Genomic DNA, 24,007 nt, shown 5'->3' on the forward strand with positions numbered 1-24,007 from the left:
TCCCTTCCTCCCTGCCTTTCTACATAACTATTTTTCCTTCCTCTGTCCTTATCTATTCTACCCTATACTAAACCCCCCCCCTTCTCCCATTCTGCTAGTCCCCCTCTCCCCTTTCTCTCCCTGTATCTGTCAGCATTTCACTTAACCCTGTTTCCCCTATCTCACCCCCTTAAAACCTTCTCCACCCTGTTTCCCCTATCTCACCCCCTTAAAACCTTCTCCACCCTGTTTCCCCTATCTCACCCCCTTAAAACCTTCTCCACCCTGTTTCTCCCTTCCTCAGCAATTGTGGCATTGTTGGAGTGATCTACTGTGCTCTCTTCCTCCCTCTCTCCATCCATCCCTCCCTCCCTATCTCTCTCTCTTTCTCTCCTTCTCTCTCTCTCCCTACACCCCTGCTGTTACTATATCTCTTATCTCCCCAGGCCCTGATTTTACCAAAATATGTCTGCCTCTCTTTTTTCTCTTCTCCCCCATCCCCCAACCCTTCCCTCTCTCCCCCCATCACTTCCCTCTCTCCCCCATCCCCCATCACTTCCCTCTCTCCTCCCCCCTTTTCTCCCACGAGTGACTAATCTGCTTGATACTTCCCTTCTCAATACTGTACTCCATTCTCTCTCTTTCTGTCCCTCCCGCTCTCCCTCTCTCTCCCTCTCTCCCTATCTCCCAAGACTCTGCTGCTTTTAATAACATATGTCAGCGTTGAACCTCTCCCATTCCCCTCAGGTGTGTTTGCTCTTTAGACCCCTCCCTTCTCTCATTCTCTCCACCCCCCACTGTCATATTGTCTCCCCCCTTCGTCATGCTCAAACTTATTAACATATATGTGTCATCCCCCACTGTCTGTCATTAGTACGCTCATAAACACAGCAGTAACATCAGCTCTTACTTCTTTACTTACTCTTCCTGTCTTCTCTCCCTCATTCATACTCTTCCTATCTTCTCCCCCTCCTCCTGTCTTCCCCATCCTCCTTACCCCTCCTGTCTTCTCTCCCTCCTCCTTACTCTTCCTGTCTTCTCCCCCTCCTCCTTACTCCTCCTGTCTTCTCTCCTTAATCCTTACTCTTCCTGTCTTCTCCCCCTCCTCCTGTCTTCCCCATCCTCCTTACCCCTCCTGTCTTCCCTCCCTCCTCCTTACTCTTCCTGTCTTCTCCCCCTCCTCCTTACTCCTCCTGTCTTCTCTCCTTAATCCTTACTCTTCCTGTCTTCTCCCCCTCCTCCTTACTCTTCCTGTCTTCTCCCCCTCCTCCTTACTCCTCCTGTCTTCTCTCCTTAATCCTTACTCTTCCTGTCTTCTCCCCCTCCTCCTTACTCCTCCTGTCTTCTCCCCCTCCTCCTTACTCCTCCTGTCTTCTCTCCTTAATCCTTACTCTTCCTGTCTTCTCCCCCTCCTCCTGTCTTCCCCCTCCTCCTTACTCCTCCTGTCTTCTCCCCCTCCTCCTTATTCCTCCTGTCTTCTCCCCCTCCTCCTTACTCCTCCTGCCTTCTCCCCATCCTCCTTACTCCTCCTGTCTTCTCCCCCTCCTCCTTACTCCTCCTGTCTTCTCTCCTTAATCCTTACTCTTCCTGTCTTCTCCCCCTCCTCCTTACTCCTCCTGTCTTCTCCCCCTCCTCCTTACTCCTCCTGTCTTCTCTCCTTAATCCTTACTCTTCCTGTCTTCTCCCCCTCCTCCTGTCTTCCCCCTCCTCCTTACTCCTCCTGTCTTCTCCCCCTCCTCCTTATTCCTCCTGTCTTCTCCCCCTCCTCCTTACTCCTCCTGCCTTCTCCCCCTCCTCCTTACTCCTCCTGTCTTCTCCCCCTCCTCCTTACTCCTCCTGTCTTCTCCCCCTCCTCCTTACTCCTCCTGCCTTCTCTCCCTCCTCCTTACTCCTCCTGTCTTCTCCCCCTCCTCCTTACTCCTCCTGCCTTCTCCCCCTCCTCTTTACTCTTCCTGCCTTCTCTCCCTCCTCCTTAACCCTCCTGTCTTCTCCCCCTCCTCCTTACTCCTCCTGCCTTCTCCACCTCCTCTTTACTCCTCCTGCCTTCTCTCCCTCCTCCTTACTCCTCCTGTCTTCTCCCCCTCCTCCTTACTCCTCCTGCCTTCTCCCCCTCCTCCTTACTCCTCCTGCCTTCTCCCGCCTTCTCCCCCTCCTCCTTACTCCTCCTGCCTTCTCCCTCTTTACTCCTCCTGCCTTCTCTCCCTCCTCCTTACTCCTCCTGTCTTCTCTCCCTCCTCCTTACTCCTCCTGCCTTCTCCCCTCCTCCTTACTCCTCCTGTCTTCTCTCCCTCTTCCTTACTCCTCCTGCCTTCTCCCCCTCCTCCTTACTCCTCCTGCCTTCTCCCTCTTTACTCCTCCTGCCTTCTCTCCCTCCTCCTTACTCCTCCTGTCTTCTCTCCCTCCTCCTTACTCCTCCTGCCTTCTCCCCTCCTCCTTACTCCTCCTGTCTTCTCTCCCTCTTCCTTACTCCTCCTGCCTTCTCCCCCTCCTCCTTACTCCTCCTGTCTTCTCTCCCTCTTCCTTACTCCTCCTGCCTTCTCCCCCTCCTCCTTACTCCTCCTGCCTTCTCCCCCTCCTCCATACTCCTCCTGCCTTCTCTCCCTCCTCCTTACTCCTCCTGCCTTCTCCCTCTCCTCCTTACTCCTCCTGCCTTCTCCCCCCTTACTCCTCCTGCCTTCTCTTCCTCCTGTCCTCCTTCAGCTTCCATCCTTTAACTTTCACCTCACTAGTTAGTATAGCTTTGTCTTTCCCCTATAGGAGAGTCTTGTTGCTCCCTCTCTCTCTCTCTCTCTCTCTCTCTCTCTCTGCCTCCCTCCATATCCCATGGCCCTAATCTCACTACATAACCTGTATATCTCTCCTCTCATCTTCCCCTCCTCTAGTAACCTCTGTCTCTCCATCTCTCCCTCCCCTTCCCCCTCTCTGTCTCCCTTGACCCTTGGCCTTTACGTATATCACTATTGTATATGTCTGTCTCCCCCTCCTCCCCTGTATTCCACTCCTCCAGGTAGTCTGCTGTACTGCCCCTCTCTCTCAGGCCTTCTGTCTCTCTCTCTCCCCTTACCCCTTATCTCACTATGTACCCATGTATCTCCCCTCTCCTCCTCCCCTGTATTCCCCTCCACCAGGTACGTCTGCTCTACTGTTCCCAGGAGGAGGCCGAGCTGGTGTTTAAAGCAGCCTGGGCCGCAGGTCAGGCTGGACCCTCTCACATGTGGTTCGCTGTGGGGCCAGCCCTGTCCGGCCTTGGCATGGAGGGTCTCCCCAGGGCCCTGTTCGCCGTGCGTCCGCAGGGCTGGAAGGACAAGCCCCGCATGAGGATCGCCCGGGGCGTGTCCATACTGACCCACGGGGCGGTGGCACTGCGCCGCGACTATGGGGCCTCTGGAGGGCCAAACTTTGTCACCAACTGCATGACGGAATCCAATCAAACACACAGGGTGCGGGGGAGGATGAGGTGAGGAGGGAGGAGGAATGGATGTAGAGGGGAAAAGGGGGAGCATAGGAGGTGGTTGGGGTGAGGGTAAAGAGGACAAGCCCTGCATAGGGCAGCACGTAGCCTAGTGGTTAAGAGCATTGGGCCAATAACCAAAAGCTCACTGGTTCAAATCCCTGAACCAACTAGGTGAAAAATCTGTGCCCTTGAGCAAGGCACTTAAATGTAATTGCTCCTGTAAATCACTCTGGATAAGAGTGTCTGCTAAATGACATAGATTTCTTTTAAAGAGGATTAGGAATGCAAATAGAAGATACAGCCAAATGGAGAAGATAAAGAACAGGAAAAGCAACTGATGACAGATAGCACCTTACGTACTGCTGCCTGCTGTTCACTGGCTGGAACTGCATCCTACTAGGATTCTCTCTGATGATCTATTGTCATATGAGCTAAATACACTGGGATGACATGATGACGCAACGGGCATAAAAACTGCCTTGTCTTATTAACAAAATAAGTTGAGAATGCGCAAGGCCCCTGGGGATACAGGTGTGTCACTTCAAAGATCCACACTGACCACTCTGATGTCTGGTAATGTGGTCTGGCAGTAATATTTGCTTAATATCTGCAGACCTTTACATGGCCCAGCAGGGGTGTCATGTACCCCCAAAATTGGAGGGGGGCACAAAGTATTAAAGGATGGCTGGGGGGTGGTCCGGAGCGGGGCTAGGCCCCTCGTCCTAAAGTTGGAGAATTTAGAATTTTTCAAATACCTGAAAAAGCTTTTTCCTGCAATCCAGAGCCATAATCATTATGCTTACTTCTATGTAAAATATATATATATATATTTTACATAGAATTAAGCATAATATATATATATATATATACAGTTGAAGTCGGAAGTTTACATACACTTAGGTTGGAGTCATTAAAACTCATTTTTCAACCATTCCACAAATTTCTTGTTAACAAACTATAGTTTTGGCAAGTCGATTAGGACATCAACTTTGTGCATGACACAAGTCATTATTCCAACAATTGTTTACAGACATATTATTTCCCTTATAATTCACTGTATCACAATTCCAGTGGGTCAGAAGTTTACATACGCTAAGTTGACTGTGCCTTTAAACAGCTTGGAAAATTCCAGAAAATTATGTCATGGCTTTAGAAGTTCTGATAGGCTAATTGACATAATTTGAGTCAATTGGAGGTGTACCTGTGGATGTATTTCAAGGCCTACCTTCAAACTCAGTGCCTCTTTGCTTGACATCATGGGAAAATCAAAAGAAATCAGCCAAGACCTCAGAAAAAAACTTGTAGACCTCCACAAGTCTGGTTCATCCTTGGGAGCAATTTCCAAATGCCTGAAGGTACCACGTTCATCTGTACAAACAATAGTACGGAAGTTTAAACACCATGGGACCATGCAGCCGTTATACCACTCAGGAAGGAGACGCGTTCTTTCTCCTAGAGATGAACGTACTGTGGTGCGAAAAGGGAAAATCAATCCCAGAACAACAGCAAAGGACCTTGTGAAGATGCTGGAGGAAACAGGTACAAAAGTATCTATATCCACAGTAAAACGAGTCCTATATCGACATAACCTGAAAGGCCGGTCAGCAAGGAAGAAGCCACTGCTCAAAAGCCAGACTACGGTTTGCAACTGCACATGGGGACAAAGATCGTACTTTTTGGAGAAATGTCCTCTGGTTTGATGAAATAAAAATAGAACTGTTTGGCCATAATGACCATTGTTATGTTTGGAGGAAAAAGGGGGAGGCTTGCAAGCCGAAGAACACCATCCCAACCGTGAATGAAGCACGGGGGTGGCAGCATCATGTTGTAGGGGTGCTTTGCTGCAGGAGGGGCTGGTGCACTTCACAAAATATATGGCATCATGAGGTAGGACAATTAGGTGGATATATTGAAGCAACATCTCAAGACATCAGTCAGGAAGTTAAAGCTTGGTCGCAAATGGGTCTTCCAAATGGACAATGACCCCAAGCATACTTCCAAAGTTGTGGCAAAATGGCTTAAGGACAACAAAGTCAAGGTATTGGAGTGGCCATCACAATGCCCTGACCTCAATCCTATAGAAAAAATGTGGGGGCAGAACTGAAAAAGACTGTGTGAGCAAGGAGGCCTACCAACCTGACTCAGTTACACCAGCTCTGTCAGGAGGAATGGGCCAAAATTCACCCAACTTATTGTGGGAAGCTTGTGGAAGGCTACCCAAAACGTTTGACCCAAGTTCAACAATTTAAAGGCAATGCTGCCAAATACTAATTGAGTGTATGTAAACTTCTGACCCACTGGGAATGTGATGAAAGAAATAAAAGCTGAAATAAATAATTCTCTGTACTATTATTCTGACATTTCACATTCTTAAAATGAAGTGGTGATCATAATTGACCTAAGAAAGGGAATTTTTACTAGGATTAAATGTCAGGAATTGTGAAAAGTTTAAATGTATTTGGCTAAGGTGTATGTAAACTTCCGACTTCAACTGTATGTATTTATGCATACAGTATCTAAGCATACCTCTTGACCTGAATGGTGTTTTTTTTAAAGAAACTAAATATGCTTCTATGCATCTTTGCTTAAATTGAAAGGAATGTGAGGGTTATTCAGTACATTTAGTAACTGCTTGCTTTTCTAAAGTCTATCAACCTTGCCAACAGGCGTGCCAGCTAAGATAGTTAGATAAGCTAGCTTAACTTGATGAACAGCCTGAAATGGCTTATTGGGAGCTAGTTATGAGGTAGGGAACCAATCTGGGCTAGCTAAAGCCAATTTCATAAAATGTCTAGGTGGCTAGTAGAATTACAGAGAAAAAACATAAACATTTTTAACTTTCATTTTTTTTTTACATGAGAAATCTGAGGGGGCAGTTCATCTGTGGCCCAGAAGTCTCACTCACTGCACCGTCTGACTCTCTTTCTTCCTCTCTCCCTCTCTCCCTCCCCCCTTACCCCGCCCCCTGTCTCCCAATGTCAGGTATTTCAGCAACATCACGTTGGGTGGCAGAGACTACTCTTTCGACAGTGACGGATACCTGGCCAACCCCGTCCTAGAAGTAATCTCCTATACACCTGGCAAAGGCTGGGAGGATGTAAGGACCTTACATCACTTCCTGTTATTGTGACTGTGACAGGCATCACTTCCTGTTGTTGTGCTGTGACTGGCATGTCTCCATTTAGGGCCATTTGGTTGCAGATGTGCAGATATTATCTTTTCAATTTCCTGTTGTTTTGATGTCCAGGTGATTAGTACAACGGAAAATCATTGAGAGTGTCTTGAACTGGCCAAACCTTGTCAACAAGCACAATATAAACTTAACAGCAAGCAAGGGCAGGTCATAGAGGTTTGTGTTCATGTAAAGTTCACTGTGGTTATCCGTGCCTGAGGTGGGGAAGAGACTGACCGCTGACTGTTTGGCCTCTTTCTTTCTTTCTTCTTGTTGACTTTCTCTTGTCTCTTTGAGTTTTAGCATCTCCTCGCTGACGTTCAATATAGTCACTGCTTCCTTTGTCTGAGCTACTCCTCTCGACAGCTGAACTTCTCCCTTTATTCTCAAACGATGACATCCGATTTCTCCATAAGCACTGTACAATCTCCATACACTAGTTGGCAGTCAGTCTCCCTTTATATCTGTTTGTGTCCTGGTATGCTGCAGTGTGCTTGGATGATGGTCTTTGGTTGGTAAAAACTTAAAACGCAGGCTTTATAGTAGGAGCTGCTCTGGTCTGGTTATTGGGTCGTTGTTTATTCTCATTTAAATGGAGCAGATCCCAGCTCCTGGAGACTGTCTGTCTGTCTGTCTGTCTGTCTGTCTGTCTGTCTGTCTGTCTGTCTGTCTGTCTGTCTGTCTGTCTGTCTGTCTGTCTGTCTGTCTGTCTGTCTGTCTGTCTGTCTGTCTGTCTGTCTGTCTGTCTGTCTGTCTGTCTGTCTGTCTGTCTGTCTAGCCTCTGTCTGTCTGTCTGTCTGTCTGTCTGTCTGTCTGTCTGTCTGTCTAGCCTCTGTCTGTCTGTCTGGTGCTGCTTGCCTCAGTGCCGGCTAATAAGCAAGTACAGTGGGGCAAAAAAGTATTTAGTCAGCCACCAATTGTGCAAGTTCTCCCACTTAAAAAGCTGGGAGAGGCCTGTAATTTTCATCATAGGTACACTTAAACTATGACAGACAAAATGAGAAAAAAAATCCAGAAAATCACATTGTAGGATTTTTTATGAATTTATTTGCAAATTATGGTGGAAAATAAGTATTTGGTCACCTACAAACAAGCAAGATTTCTGGCTCTCACAGACCTGTAACTTCTTCTCTAAGAGGCTCCTCTGTCCTCCACTCGTTACCTGTATTAATGGCACCTTTTTGAACTTGTTATCAGTATAAAAGACACCTGTCCACAACCTCAAACAGTCACACTCCAAACTCCACTATGGCCAAGACCAAAGAGCTGTCAAAGGACACCAGAAACAAAATTGTAGACCTGCACCAGGCTGGGAAGACTGAATCTGCAATAGGTAAGCAGCTTGGTTTGAAGAAATCAACTGTGGGAGCAATTATTAGGAAATGGAAGACATACAAGACCACTGATAATCTCCCTCGATCTGGGGCTCCACGCAAGATCTCACCCCGTGGGGTCAAAATGATCATAAGAACGGTGAGCAAAAATCCCAGAACCACACGGGGGGACCTAGTGAATGACCTGCAGAGAGCTGGGACCAAAATAACAAAGCCTACCCTCAGTAACACACTACGCCGCTAGGGACTCAAATCCTGCAGTGCCAGACGTGTCCCCCTGCTTAAGCCAGTACATGTCCAGGCCCGTCTGAAGTTTGCTAGAGAGCATTTGGATGATCCAGAAGAAGATTGGGAGAATGTCATATGGTCAGATGAAACCAAAATATAACTTTTTGGTAAAAACTCAACTCGTCGTGTTTGGAGGACAAAGAATGCTGAGTTGCATCCAAAGAACACCATACCTACTGTGAAGCATGGGGGTGGAAACATCATGCTTTGGGGCTGTTTTTCTGCAAAGGGACCAGGACGACTGATCCGTGTAAAGGAAAGAATGAATGGGGCCATGTATCGTGAGATTTTGCGTGAAACCTCCTTCCATCAGCAAGGGCATTGAAGATGAAACGTGGCTGGGTCTTTCAGCATGACAATGATCCCAAACACACCGCACGGGCAACGAAGGAGTGGCTTCGTAAGAAGCATTTCAAGGTCCTGGAGTGGCCTAGCCAGTCTCCAGATCTCAACCCCATAGAAAATCTTTGGAGGGAGTTGAAAGTCCGTGTTGCTCAGCAACAGCCCCAAAACATCACTTCTCTAGAGGAGTTGTGCATGGAGGAATGGGCCAAAATACCAGCAACAGTGTGTGAAAGCCTTGTGAAGACTTACAGAAAACGTTTGACCTCTGTCATTGCCAACAAAGGGTATATAATAAAGTATTGAGATAAACTTTTGTTATTGACCAAATACTTTTTTTCCACCATAATTTGCAAATAAATTCATTAAAAATCCTACAATGTGATTTCTCATTTTATCTGTCATAGTTGAAGTGTACCTATGATGAAAATTACAGGCCTCTCTCATCTTTTTAAGTGGGAGAACTTGCACAATTGGTGGCTGACTAAATACTTTCTTGCCCCACTGTATGTTCAGTAGGTAATTAGTGTGAGTGTGTAGCACACCTCCACCTATATTAGAGGTGTTAGCCATCGCAGGATTCCATAGGTACATCTAGCCTCAACCTATATTAGAGGTGTTAGCCATGGCAGGATTCCATAGGTACATCTAGCCTCAACCTATATTAGAGGTGTTAGCCATGACAGGATTCCATAGGTACATCTAGCCTCAACCTATATTAGAGGTGTTAGCCATGACAGGATTCCATAGTTACATCTAGCCTCAACCTATATTAGAGGTGCTAGCCATGACAGGATTCCATAGGTACATCTAGCCTCAACCTATATTAGAGGTGTTAGCCATGACAGGATTCCATAGGTACATCTAGCCTCAACCTATATTAGAGGTGTTAGCCATGGCAGGATTCCATAGGTACATCTAGCCTCAACCTATATTAGAGGTGTTAGCCATGGCAGGATTCCATAGGTACATCTAGCCTCAACCTATATTAGAGGTGTTAGCCATGGCATGATTCCATAGGTACATCTAGCCTCAACCTATATTAGAGGTGTTAGCCATGGCAGGATTCCATAGGTACATCTAGCCTCAACCTATATTAGAGGTGTTAGCCATGACAGGATTCCATAGGTACATCTAGCCTCAACCTATATTAGAGGTGTTAGCCATGGCAGGATTCCATAGGTACATCTAGCCTCAACCTATATTAGAGGTGTTAGCCATGGCAGGATTCCATAGGTACATCTAGCCTCAACCTATATTAGAGGTGTTAGCCATGACAGGATTCCATAGGTACATCTAGCCTCAACCTATATTAGAGGTGTTAGCCATGGCAGGATTCCATAGGTACATCTAGCCTCAACCTATATTAGAGGTGTTAGCCATGACAGGATTCCATAGGTACATCTAGCCTCAACCTATATTAGAGGTGTTAGCCATGGCAGGATTCCATAGGTACATCTAGCCTCAACCTATATTAGAGGTGTTAGCCATGACAGGATTCCATAGGTACATCTAGCCTCAACCTATATTAGAGGTGTTAGCCATGGCAGGATTCCATAGGTACATCTAGCCTCAACCTATATTAGAGGTGTTAGCCATGGCAGGATTCCATAGGTACATCTAGCCTCAACCTATATTAGAGGTGTTAGCCATGGCAGGATTCCATAGGTACATCTAGCCTCAACCTATATTAGAGTTGTTAGCCATGACAGGATTCCATAGGTACATCTAGCCTCAACCTATATTAGAGGTGTTAGCCATGGCAGGATTCCATAGGTACATCTAGCCTCAACCTATATTAGAGGTGTTAGCCATGACAGGATTCCATAGGTACATCTAGCCTCAACCTATATTAGAGGTGTTAGCCATGGCAGGATTCCATAGGTACATCTAGCCTCAACCTATATTAGAGGTGTTAGCCATGACAGGATTCCATAGGTACATCTAGCCTCAACCTATATTAGAGGTGTTAGCCATGGCAGGATTCCATAGGTACATCTAGCCTCAACCTATATTAGAGGTGTTAGCCATGACAGGATTCCATAGGTACATCTAGCCTCAACCTATATTAGAGGTGTTAGCCATGACAGGATCCCATAGGTACATCTAGCCTCAACCTATATTAGAGGTGTTAGCCATGACAGGATTCCATAGGTACATCTAGCCTCAACCTATATTAGAGGTGTTAGCCATGACAGGATTCCATAGGTACATCTAGCCTCAACCTATATTAGAGGTGTTAGCCATGACAGGATCCCATAGGTACATCTAGCCTCAACCTATATTAGAGGTGTTAGCCATGACAGGATTCCATAGGTACATCTAGCCTCAACCTATATTAGAGGTGTTAGCCATGGCAGGATTCCATAGGTACATCTAGCCTCAACCTATATTAGAGGTGTTAGCCATGACAGGATTCCATAGGTACATCTAGCCTCAACCTATATTAGAGGTGTTAGCCATGACAGGATTCCATAGGTACATCTAGCTTCCTGCTGCTCAGCAGACAGGAGCTAAATAACAATGTAGTCTACATGTAGTGATGCAAACCTACATCTGTTGGATGGCTGATTGGTTGGTTGGTAGGTTGGGCTCGTTTAAAGGGCAGACAACAGCGTGTTGAGCCGTGGCCTGTGTGTGGTGTTAGAAGGAAAACACCTGAGCAGGACGTGAGAGAACATAAAAGACAACTAGCCTGACATGACACTTACTGCTTTGCCTCATTAGCATCTGGCTCCTGGAGCTAGCGTAGCTGCACTGTGCCGTGGGGTGTGTGTGTGTGTGTGTGTGTGTGTGTGTGTGTGTGTGTGTGTGTGTGTGTGTGTGTGTGTGTGTGTGTGTGTGTGTGTGTGTGTGTGTGTGTGTGTGTGTGTGTGTGTGTATGCGTAGCCCGCTACATCGCTCCTGACATGTCATGCATATTTTATAAAGCTGTGTTTTGTTCAGAAAGCCCTAATACCAGCCCCTGTCACCTGTTGGAGATGTGCTGTGTGCTTTTTCCTGTTTAATACTGCTGGGTTTTACCGCTGTCACTATCAGTGTAGAGGGAGACGCTCAGAATGCTCTTTGTTAAACACACACACCTTCCATCCCACACATCTACATTCCGCCACACACACACACACGCACACACAAACACACAGACACACAGACACACACACACACCGACACACACCGACACACACCGACACACACACACACACACACACACACACACACACACACACACACACACACACACACACACACACACACACACACACACACACACACACACACACACACACACACACACACAGTGGTGGATCTCAGCCTCCTGCTGATTGTAACAGTCCACCAGAGTCCAGTTTCAGCGTGTTGTAACATGCTGACTTCTGCCATTTCCTTTGAAACCCTTTCAATTAGGAGCTCTGCACTGCCCCTCAGTCTTAGAGCAAACCCAGGATAAGACACACACATATACACACACAGACACACACACACATACAGACCCACATACAGACCCACACACACACACACACACATATTCCTACATACTGTATACATACACACTTATAGTACGCACACACAGACACACCACACACACATACCACACAAACACCACACACACACATACACACACCACACACATATACACACATACACACCACACAAACACATACACACACCACACATACACACACCACACACATATACACACACATACACACCACACAAACACATACACACACCACACATACACACACACACATACACACACAAAGCGGATAAGACATCTCTATATGCCTATTCTGTACATCCACGCTGTTGGCTCTCACTGAATATTTAATGTTCTCTTTACAATAACTGCACCATTACCTAGCACCCGGGAGGGGAGCGCCCAGCTCCGGCTTAGAACACAGAAACACTGCAGAACACTGCATTACCCAGCACTAACACTGCTCTCCTGTCCTCTGTGGGAACAACACTGCTAGACATTACCCAGCACTAACACTGCTCTCCTGTCCTCTGTGGGAACAACACTGCTAGTCATTACCCAGCACTAACACTGCTCTCCTGTCCTCTGTGGGAACAACACTGCTAGTCATTACCCAGCACTAACACTGCTCTCCTGTCCTCTGTGGGAACAACACTGCTAGTCATTACCCAGCACTAACACTGCTCTCCTGTCCTCTGTGGGAACAACACTGCTAGACATTACCCAGCACTAACACTGCTCTCCTGTCCTCTGTGGGAACAACACTGCTAGTCATTACCCAGCACTAACACTGCTCTCCTGTCCTCTGTGGGAACAACACTGCTAGACATTACCCAGCACTAACACTGCTCTCCTGTCCTCTGTGGGAACAACACTGCAGAACATTACCCAGCACTAACACTGCTCTCCTGTCCTCTGTGGGAACAACACTGCTAAACATTACCAAGCACTAACACTGCTCTCCTGTCCTCTGTGGGAACAACACTGCTAGACATTACCCAGCACTAACACTGCTCTCCTGTCCTCTGTGGGAACAACACTGCTAGTCATTACCCAGCACTAACACTGCTCTCCTGTCCTCTGTGGGAACAACACTGCTAGACATTACCCAGCACTAACACTGCTCTCCTGTCCTCTGTGGGAACAACACTGCTAGACATTACCCAGCACTAACACTGCTCTCCTGTCCTCTGTGGGAACAACACTGCTAAACATTACCCAGCACTAACACTGCTCTCCTGTCCTCTGTGGGAACAACACTGCTAAACATTACCCAGCACTAACACTGCTCTCCTGTCCTCTGTGGGAACAACACTGCTAGACATTACCCAGCACTAACACTGCTCTCCTGTCCTCTGTGGGAACAACACTGCTAGACATTACCCAGCACTAACACTGCTCTCCTGTCCTCTGTGGAAAAAACACTGCTAGACATTACCCAGCACTAACACTGCTCTCCTGTCCTCTGTGGGAACAACACTGCTAGTCATTACCCAGCACTAACACTGCTCTCCTGTCCTCTGTGGGAACAACACTGCTAGTCATTACCCAGCACTAACACTGCTCTCCTGTCCTCTGTGGGAACAACACTGCAGAACATTACCCAGCACTAACACTGCTCTCCTGTCCTCTGTGGGAACAACACTGCTAAACATTACCCAGCACTAACACTGCTCTCCTGTCCTCTGTGGGAACAACACTGCTAGTCATTACCCAGCACTAACACTGCTCTCCTGTCCTCTGTGGGAACAACACTGCTAGTCATTACCCAGCACTAACACTGCTCTCCTGTCCTCTGTGGGAACAACACTGCTAGACATTACCCAGCACTAACACTGCTCTCCTGTCCTCTGTGGGAACAACACTGCAGAACATTACCCAGCACTAACACTGCTCTCCTGTCCTCTGTGGGAACAACACTGCTAAACATTACCCAGCACTAACACTGCTCTCCTGTCCTCTGTGGGAACAACACTGCTAGACATTACCCAGCACTAACACTGCTCTCCTGTCCTCTGTGGGAACAACACTGCTAGTCATTACCCAGCACTAACACTGCTCTCCTGTCCTCTGTGGGAACAACACTGCTAGTCATTACCCAGCACTAACACTGCTCTCCTGTCCTCTGTGGGAACAACACTTCTAAACATTACCCAACACTAACACTGCTCTCCTGTCCTCTGTGGGAACAACACTGCTAGACATTACCCAGCACTAACACTGCTCTCCTGTCCTCTGTGGGAACAACACTGCTAGTCATTACCCAGCACTAACACTGCTCTCCTGTCCTCTGTGGGAACAACACTGCTAGTCATTACCCAGCACTAACACTGCTCTCCTGTCCTCTGTGGGAACAACACTGCTAGACATTACCCAGCACTAACACTGCTCTCCTGTCCTCTGTGGGAACAACACTGCTAGTCATTACCCAGCACTAACACTGCTCTCCTGTCCTCTGTGGGAACAACCCTGCTAGTCATTACCCAGCACTAACACTGCTCTCCTGTCCTCTGTGGGAACAACACTGCTAGACATTACCCAGCACTAACACTGCTCTCCTGTCCTCTGTGGGAACAACACTGCTAGGCATTACCCAGCACTAACACTGCTCTCCTGTCCTCTGTGGGAACAACACTGCTAGTCATTACCCAGCACTAACACTGCTCTCCTGTCCTCTGTGGGAACAACACTGCTAGTCATTACCCAGCACTAACACTGCTCTCCTGTCCTCTGTGGGAACAACACTGCTAGTCATTACCCAGCACTAACACTGCTCTCCTGTCCTCTGTGGGAACAACACTGCTAGTCATTACCCAGCACTAACACTGCTCTCCTGTCCTCTGTGGGAACAACACTGCTAGTCATTACCCAGCACTAACACTGCTCTCCTGTCCTCTGTGGGAACAACACTGCTAGACATTACCCAGCACTAACACTGCTCTCCTGTCCTCTGTGGGAACAACACTGCTAGACATTACCCAGCACTAACACTGCTCTCCTGTCCTCTGTGGGAACAACACTGCTAGTCATTACCCAGCACTAACACTGCTCTCCTGTCCTCTGTGGGAACAACACTGCTAGACATTACCCAGCACTAACACTGCTCTCCTGTCCTCTGTGGGAACAACACTGCTAGTCATTACCCAGCACTAACACTGCTCTCCTGTCCTCTGTGGGAACAACACTGCTAGACATTACCCAGCACTACCACTGCTCTCCTGTCCTCTGTGGGAACAACACTGCTAGTCATTACCCAGCACTAACACTGCTCTCCTGTCCTCTGTGGGAACAACACTGCTAGTCATTACCCAGCACTAACACTGCTCTCCTGTCCTCTGTGGGAACAACACTGCTAGTCATTACCCGGCACTAACACTGCTCTCCTGTCCTCTGTGGGAACAACACTGCTAGACATTACCCAGCACTAACACTGCTCTCCTGTCCTCTGTGGGAACAACACTGCTAGTCATTACCCAGCACTAACACTGCTCTCCTGTCCTCTGTGGGAACAACACTGCTAGTCATTACCCAGCACTAACACTGCTCTCCTGTCCTCTGTGGGAACAACACTGCTAGTCATTACCCAGCACTAACACTGCTCTCCTGTCCTCTGTGGGAACAACACTGCTAAACATTACCCAGCACTAACACTGCTCTCCTGTCCTCTGTGGGAACAACACTGCTAGTCATTACCCAGCACTAACACTGCTCTCCTGTCCTCTGTGGGAACAACACTGCTAGACATTACCCAGCACTAACACTGCTCTCCTGTCCTCTGTGGGAACAACACTGCTAGTCATTACCCAGCACTAACACTGCTCTCCTGTCCTCTGTGGGAACAACACTGCTAGTCATTACCCAGCACTAACACTGCTCTCCTGTCCTCTGTGGGAACAACACTGCTAGGCATTACCCAGCACTAACACTGCTCTCCTGTCCTCTGTGGGAACAACACTGCTAAACATTACCCAGCACTAACACTGCTCTCCTGTCCTCTGTGGGAACAACACTGCTAGACATTACCCAGCACTAACACTGCTCTCCTGTCCTCTGTGGGAACAACACTGCTAGACATTACCCAGCACTAACACTGCTCTCCTGTCCTCTGTGGGAACAACACTGCTAGACATTACCCAGCACTAACACTGCTCTCCTGTCCTCTGTGGGAACAACACTGCTAGTCATTACCCAGCACTAACACTGCTCTCCTGTCCTCTGTGGGAACAACACTGCTAGTCATTACCCAGCACTAACACTGCTCTCCTGTCCTCTGTGGGAACAACACTGCTAGACATTACCCAGCACTAACACTGCTCTCCTGTCCTCTGTGGGAACAACACTGCTAGTCATTACCCAGCACTAACACTGCTCTCCTGTCCTCTGTGGGAACAACACTGCTAGTCATTACCCAGCACTAACACTGCTCTCCTGTCCTCTGTGGGAACAACACTGCTAAACATTACCCAGCACTAACACTGCTCTCCTGTCCTCTGTGGGAACAACACTGCTAGGCATTACCCAGCACTAACACTGCTCTCCTGTCCTCTGTGGGAACAACACTGCTAGACATTACCCAGCACTAACACTGCTCTCCTGTCCTCTGTGGGAACAACACTGCTAGACATTACCCAGCACTAACACTGCTCTCCTGTCCTCTGTGGGAACAACACTGCTAGACATTACCCAGCACTAACACTGCTCTCCTGTCCTCTGTGGGAGCAACACTGCTAGGCATTACCCAGCACTAACACTGCTCTCCTGTCCTCTGTGGGAACAACACTGCTAGTCTAGCACAGCAGCATTCACTATGGTACTTAACGTTGTTTAACATCATCAACAAACAGAAAGCTCTGACAACTTGTTCCTACTAAAGAAACACTGCACAAGGGCTTTGAACGTTGCTGATTATGCACATTTGTGGCCTGCTGGAGGTCATTTTGCAGGGCTCTGGCAGTGCTCCTCCTTGCACAAAGGTGGAGGTAGCGGTCCTGCTGCTGGATTGTTGCCCTCCTACGCCCTCCTCCACGTCTCCTGATGTACTGGCCTGTCTCCTGGTAGCGCCTCCATGCTCTGGACACTATGCTGAGAGACACAGCAACCTTCTTGCCACAGCTCGCATTGATGTGCCATCCTGGATGAGCTGCACTACCTGAGCCACTTGTGTGGGTTTTAGACTCCGTCTCATGCTACCACTAGAGTGAAAGCACCGCCAGCATTCAAAAGTGACCAAAACATCAGCCAGGAAGCATAGGAACTGAGAAGTGGTCTGTGGTCACCACCTGCAGAACCACTCTTTTATTGGGGGTGTCTTGCTAATTGCCTATAATTTCCACCTTTTGTCTATTCCATTTGCACAACAGCATGTGAAATTTATTGTCAATCAGTGTTGCTTCCTATATGGACAGTTTGATTTCACAGAAGTGTGATTGACTTGGAGTTACATTGTGTTGTTTAAGTGTTCCCTTTATTTTTTTGAGCAGTGTATATCTGTCCTGCAGCTGATCTAGTGGCTGGTTCATGTGGTTAAAGTTATTCAGTCAGAACATCAGCTTGGTACACTATATTCAATCCCAGGCTACAGTACTCCTTCTCCAGATCACTGCACTCAATAGTGGCAAGACAAAGACTTTAGGTCTGTTGAAAGACCTCAGTCTGAAGGGAACACTGTTGTTCAGTTCTAGTGTGAGGTCTTCTTTATGTGTCTCTCGTTGCTTAAATTGGAAAAACTCTTTATGGCAGTGTGTGGATTACCGCTATCTCAATACCCCTGGTTTGGCTGTGTGTGTGTGTGTGTGTGTGTGTGTGTGTGTGTGTGTGTGTGTGTGTGTGTGTGTGTGTGTGTGTGTGTGTGTGTGTGTGTGTGTGTGTGTGTGTGTGTGTGTGTGTGTGTGTGTGTGTGTGCGAGCGAGCGTGTCGTTGAGAGAATCCTGGGTCTGAATGTTCTCTTCCTGTCGGTTGACTGTCTGTTTCGTCTGAGGTGGATGTGGTTGAAACGCTGTCAGACCTGTTGTTTCTCTACTCACTGGTTCACATACAGTACAGTACAATATAATAAACTGGATGGCACACTCAGTGGCGATTTTAGCATGTCAATCTTGGTGGGGGAAAAAATGTAATGTGGGATGTATGCCAGCAAAGCCACTACACAACACAACACTAAACAATACATGAATTGCACTATAACGGTGACAAACGGTGCCCACAAACTGTTAGGGCCTACATAAAGCTGTTCCAACAGCAGTCCAAACACATTACCACTGCTACACCTGGCTTTCAGCGGAGCCTTGTCTGGCAGCGAAACAGTTCATTCAGCCTCATTTACTGCCTTTTAAAAATACATAGCTGATATGGCTGACTTGCTTAAACAAATGTGGTTTCTACTGACAATTGAGATGTACAGTACAAACTATGGCATAAGGGGACGACAAGCGGATAAGGCAATGCGTAATTTCGATTGTGACATTAATGAGCGAACTAGGATAGACGTAGTCATTATAACTATTTGTTCAGCACTTTTGAAATGTACAGCATCAGAATTCAGAACATGGGCCGTTCTTACAGCGTTCTCCCTGTACACCAAGTCAGAACTGTAGGATAGCTCTTACAATATTCAATGATTATATTTCTGAAAAACAGGTTATAGGCTAGATATACACCACCAAGTCAGAACAGTAGGTGAAATTAATAGGTGAAAATAGACCAAATTATTAGGGTGAGGCACATGGGCCACTAACAACTTACTACACAACATACACTTAGTAGTACTTTCTTAGCTACAGTATACATATCTCCTTGGCATATTACATAATTTATGCATCAGCATACAATACATTTTTGGACTCACCTTGTTGTGCTGTGTTCACTTGAACAGGACGGTGGCCCGGCGGCCCTTCGTGGGCAAATTTTGTCATCAAACTATGTCATCAAAGTCTGTTATTCTCTGGATGCTTTCAAAACAACTGGGAACTGGAAGAAAGGATTTTCCAGTAGATTGTCGACGTGATTCATGATGATGACTGCTTGTCTAGCTTGCTACCTAAGATTTTGAAAGTATGATGTTGACATGATCAGTCCAATCAAAGCTACAGTAGATATAATGTGATTTGACTTCATTTTATCTGTGGCCAATGGCCTTCTTGGATGGGCACTTCTAATGTAACTCTATGGCAGCACCCAAGGGGCAAGAATCTTCTAGCTCTAGACATGGCGGTGACATAGTATTCCCATGAGTGACGGAACACTGAGCCAATAATGGCGCAATGCTCCGTATTTTCTGCTGTCCCGCCCCACCACCACAGAAAGCACTTAGCTAGGCTGAAACACCTGCATTTTGGAGCTGCCTTACTCAAGAAAACAAAAAAGAGACCATATTCGTATGCGGCTTTATTAACTCAATGATATATATTTTTTTACATTGTTTGCAAACTGATATGTGACACGTATTAATGCCGAAATAACATGCAAAACAGGAAAGCTGTGACTGATGTGACAGGGGTTGGTTGATGGGAGTGTGTTTGTGTGTGTCCTGTCTAACCCACTCCCTTCTGTTTCCCCAGGTAGGGATGTGGGAGAACGGTAAGTTGGATTTGGTTTATCCAGCGTGGTCGCGTTACGGTCCATTCCTCCAACCGCCTGATGGCGCACAGCACCTGCGCGTGGTCACTCTGGAGGAACGTCCGTTTGTCATCGTGGAGCTGGCTGATGCCGCCTCCAACACCTGCATCAGAGACTCTGTACCCTGCCGACGACCCCTCAACGCCAGGTCAGAAGGCAGGGGTGACGGGTCAAATTAGACAATTATGTCCCTGTCCAATACACAATAAAATACATTCCTTACCCTGGGACACTTCATCAGGGGACTGTCCAGGGTCTTGGAGGACACAGTAAAATACGGGTCATCCCCTAGTGACACACATACAGTACAGTGGCAACAAGACCCCCCTGGAGCCAAACACATCAGCAAAAGGGAACTGTCGTTTTTCACAGATCAAACTTCATAATATCATGTGTCTCCAGTGTAATGATCACATGGTGTCAACATATGACATAATCACTTTCATGGTGTATTGAACACAAACAAATCACATATTAACCCTCCACTCTCCACATAACCTCTCATCCTTCTCGATCGTGTAGTGGTGAGTGTGAGCCCAGATGGTGTATAGGGTTATATGTGATTCAGTTGAAGATATATGGGGGTTGAATTGGACACAAACACAATAGAGCTGCAGTAGAGGTCCACGCCTCACGGTTCACCACCTCTAGGAAGGATGAGCACAATTATCATGTGGCAGCACAATTTGACTCTCACTTAAAGTCATAATCCATAACTGTGATGTCCTGTATGGAGTGTGGCCCTGACTGAGGAAGAGAGACATTCTTTGTCTTAAATATAACAACATATTTTAAATGTTATATATTCTCTCACTCTCCCACTTTCTCTCACTCACTCCCTCTTTCTCTCCCTCTTTCTCTCTCTCTCTCTCTCTCTCTCTCTCTCTCTCTCTCTCTCTCTCTCTCTCTCTCTCTCTCTCTCTCTCTTTCCTCTCCTGCACCTCGTTTCCCTCTTCCTTCCTCCCTCCAGTATTCCTGTCCAGGATCCCCCAAAGAAACAGTGCTGTAAGGGCTTCTGCATCGACATCCTCAAACGATTGGCCAAGATCGTTGGTTTCACCTATGACCTCTACCTGGTGACCAACGGAAAGCACGGGAAGAAGATAGATGGAGTGTGGAACGGCATGATTGGAGAGGTCAGTAAAACGTGAATGATTGATTAGACATTGGTAGGCTACAGTACGTTGTTCTTCTTGACCATAATAGTTGTTGGGAAAAGGTCAAAGCTACTTTCCACAGCAGCTGTCGCCAGAGAGGAGAAGAGCACTGAGACTTGGCACACTGCCTGCTGCCATTACAAATAACATTTGATTGATTGGATGGCTGATGATTGATGGATTAGAGTGAGATCACATGACTGAGGCCCTCTGGTTCAGAGGTCATGATTTATGGAAGTTAAGGACCTCGTAAAGTGGTTTTTCTTCCTGGTTGGAAGGTCAGGATTGCTGTTTCTGTGCGTTTCACTGTTGTTCGACTATAGCTCTGCATGAGAATGTACGTGTGTGTAGCACTGCACATGTGTTTGTGTTGTTCCTCAGTGTGTGTGTGTAGGTTGCTGTAGCTTAACTTAGTGTGTGTGTGTTTGTTCAAGCGTTCCCTGGCCTATGCTGCTGCCTCCGGGGCAACCAGTTAAACGCTGGGTGTCACATCAGTCACAGACAGAGTTATGGGCCCTTAACCACAGTCAGCACTCACAGACATACATTGTTTATTACACACACACACACACACACACACACACACACACACACACACACACACACACACACACACACACACACACACACACACACACACACACACACACACACACACACACACATACCGGCACACACACACACATACCGGCACACACACACACACACACACACACACACACACACACACACACACACACACACACACACACACACACACACACACACACACACACTGTGAGCGAGCGGGACATGGGGGTGATTTTTGGTGGAAGTGTCCCGCTGCACCTCCTCAGGTCCCACGGGGAACGCTGGTACAGCCTGGTTGTCATGGCAGCAGAAACAATCTCACTCCCTACTCTACTTCTTCTTTATCTGTCATCTTTATGTCTTGAACCAGGGCCAATGGGGTCGATCCACCTATATTCACATGCAAATGGTGAAGTGCGTTTTATTTTCTCAGGCTAATTTCTGTCTTTTGATCAGATGTTTCAAAGCCTGCCGTTCTTTGATCAGGTAGCTAATCCAGAGACTTGAAGAGGGGTGTTGCATTGCTGCTCGCTCCCCCTTTTCTGCTGATTTACTCTGAAATGAGGAGGTGCCGTGTCTAACGCAGATTAACATTTCACTTATTCAATCAGCCAACACAGCACTTTTCCATTTAGATGGGGGGGCTAACTCACTTTGTGTGATGTTAGAGATGCGTAGGAGGAGACACGTGGCTGGTGTTTACACTGTGTTGTAGCCCATTCAGCAGACTACATAAGGTGCTAACCCATATCTAGTGTCAGACAGGTTAGAGGTCAGGGATCATCAACTATATTCAGCCTCGGGCCGATTTGTTCTTGAGCGGATGGTCGGGGGGCCATAACAGAATTACTAATAATTTGTTGACTTGGGGGACCAAATAAAACCACCAGCGGGCCAAATTCGGGCCGCGGGCCTCCTGTTGGGGAACTCTGTTATAGGTGTATGGACGAGGCGAAGGAGGATAGGGGTTGTTTTTAGACCTGAGTTGAAATAGTGTGTTATGAGGCCAGTGTACCCCTCTATCTCTCTGACTGTAGTTTATCCTATAATAATGTGTTATGAGGCAGTGTACCCCTCTATCTCTCTGACTGTAGTTTATGCTATAATAATGTGTTATGAGGCAGTGTACCCCTCTATCTCTCTGACTGTAGTTTCTCCTATAATAATGTGTTATGAGGCAGTGTACCCCTCTATCTCTCTGACTGTAGTTTATGCTATAATAATGTGTTGTGAGGCCAGTTTAACCCTCTATCTCTCTGACTGTAGTTTCTCCTATAATAATGTGTTATGAGCCAGTGTACCCCTCTATCTCTCTGACTGTAGTTTCTCGTATAATAATGTGTTATGAGGTAGTGTACCCCTCTATCTCTCTGACTGTAGTTTCTCCTATAATACTGTGTTATGAGGCAGTGTACCCCTCTATCTCTCTGAATGTAGTTTCTCCTATAATAATGTGTTATGAGGCAGTGTACCCCTCTATCTCTCTGACTGTAGTTTCTCCTATAATAATGTATTATGAGGCAGTGTACCCCTCTATCTCTCTGACTGTAGTTTCTCCTATAATAATGTGTTATGAGGTAGTGTACCCCTCTATCTCTCTGACTGTAGTTTCTCCTATAATACTGTGTTATGAGGCAGTGTACCCCTCTATCTCTCTGAATGTAGTTTATCCTATAATAATGTGTTATGAGGTAGTGTACCCCTCTATCTCTCTGAATGTAGTTTCTCCTATAATAATGTGTTATGAGGCAGTGTACCCCTCTATCTCTCTGACTGTAGTTTCTCCTATAATAATGTGTTATGAGCCAGTGTACCCCTCTATCTCTCTGACTGTAGTTTCTCCTATAATACTGTGTTATGAGCCAGTGTAACACCCCTTTCTCTCTGACTGTAGTTTCTCCTATAATAATGTGTTATGAGGCAGTGTAACCCTCTATCTCTCTGAATGTAGTTTCTCCTATAATAATGTGTTATGAGGCAGTGTACCCCTCTATCTCTCTGAATGTAGTTTCTCCTATAATACTGTGTTATGAGGCAGTGTACCCCTCTATCTCTCTGAATGTAGTTTCTCCTATAATAATGTGTTATGAGCCAGTGTAACCCTCTATCTCTCTGACTGTAGTTTCTCCTATAATAATGTGTTATGAGGCAGTGTACCCCTCTATCTCTCTGACTGTAGTTTCTCCTATAATACTGTGTTATGAGGCCAGTGTACCCCTCTATCTCTCTGAATGTAGTTTCTCCTATAATAATGTGTTATGAGGCCAGTGTACCCCTCTCTCTCTGAATGTAGTTTCTCCTATAATAATGTGTTATGAGGCAGTGTAACCCTCTATCTCCCTGAATGTAGTTTCTCCTATAATAATGTGTTATGAGGCAGTGTACCCCTCTATCTCTCTGAATGTAGTTTCTCCTATAATAATGTGTTATGAGGCAGTGTACCCCTCTATCTCTCTGAATGTAGTTTATCCTATAATAATGTGTTATGAGGCAGTGTACCCCTCTATCTCTCTGACTGTAGTTTCTCCTATAATAATGTGTTATAAGGCAGTGTAACCCTCTATCTCTCTGAATGTAGTTTCTCCTATAATAATGTGTTATAAGGCAGTGTAACCCTCT

The 24,007-nt window shown here is 46.7% G+C and overlaps 1 protein-coding gene across 1 annotated transcript in view; it reads left to right on the plus strand.

Moving 5' to 3' along the window:
- The window catches only part of LOC120039400 (glutamate receptor ionotropic, NMDA 2D-like), a gene marked incomplete at its 3' end in the record, with an annotated part of 56,438 nt that extends 35,641 nt beyond the window's left edge, over positions 1–20,797 (plus strand). Inside the window, exons 4-7 of the mRNA XM_038984827.1 lie at positions 3,108–3,436; positions 6,416–6,530; positions 19,604–19,809; positions 20,632–20,797. Coding sequence (XP_038840755.1) covers positions 3,108–3,436; positions 6,416–6,530; positions 19,604–19,809; positions 20,632–20,797 — 816 coding nt within the window. The remainder of the gene's footprint in view (positions 1–3,107; positions 3,437–6,415; positions 6,531–19,603; positions 19,810–20,631) is intronic.
- Between the last annotated feature and the right edge of the window lie 3,210 nt (positions 20,798–24,007).

Source organism: Salvelinus namaycush, unplaced genomic scaffold (assembly GCF_016432855.1).
Source record: "Salvelinus namaycush isolate Seneca unplaced genomic scaffold, SaNama_1.0 Scaffold270, whole genome shotgun sequence".
Taxonomy (NCBI): Eukaryota; Metazoa; Chordata; class Actinopteri; order Salmoniformes; family Salmonidae; genus Salvelinus; species Salvelinus namaycush.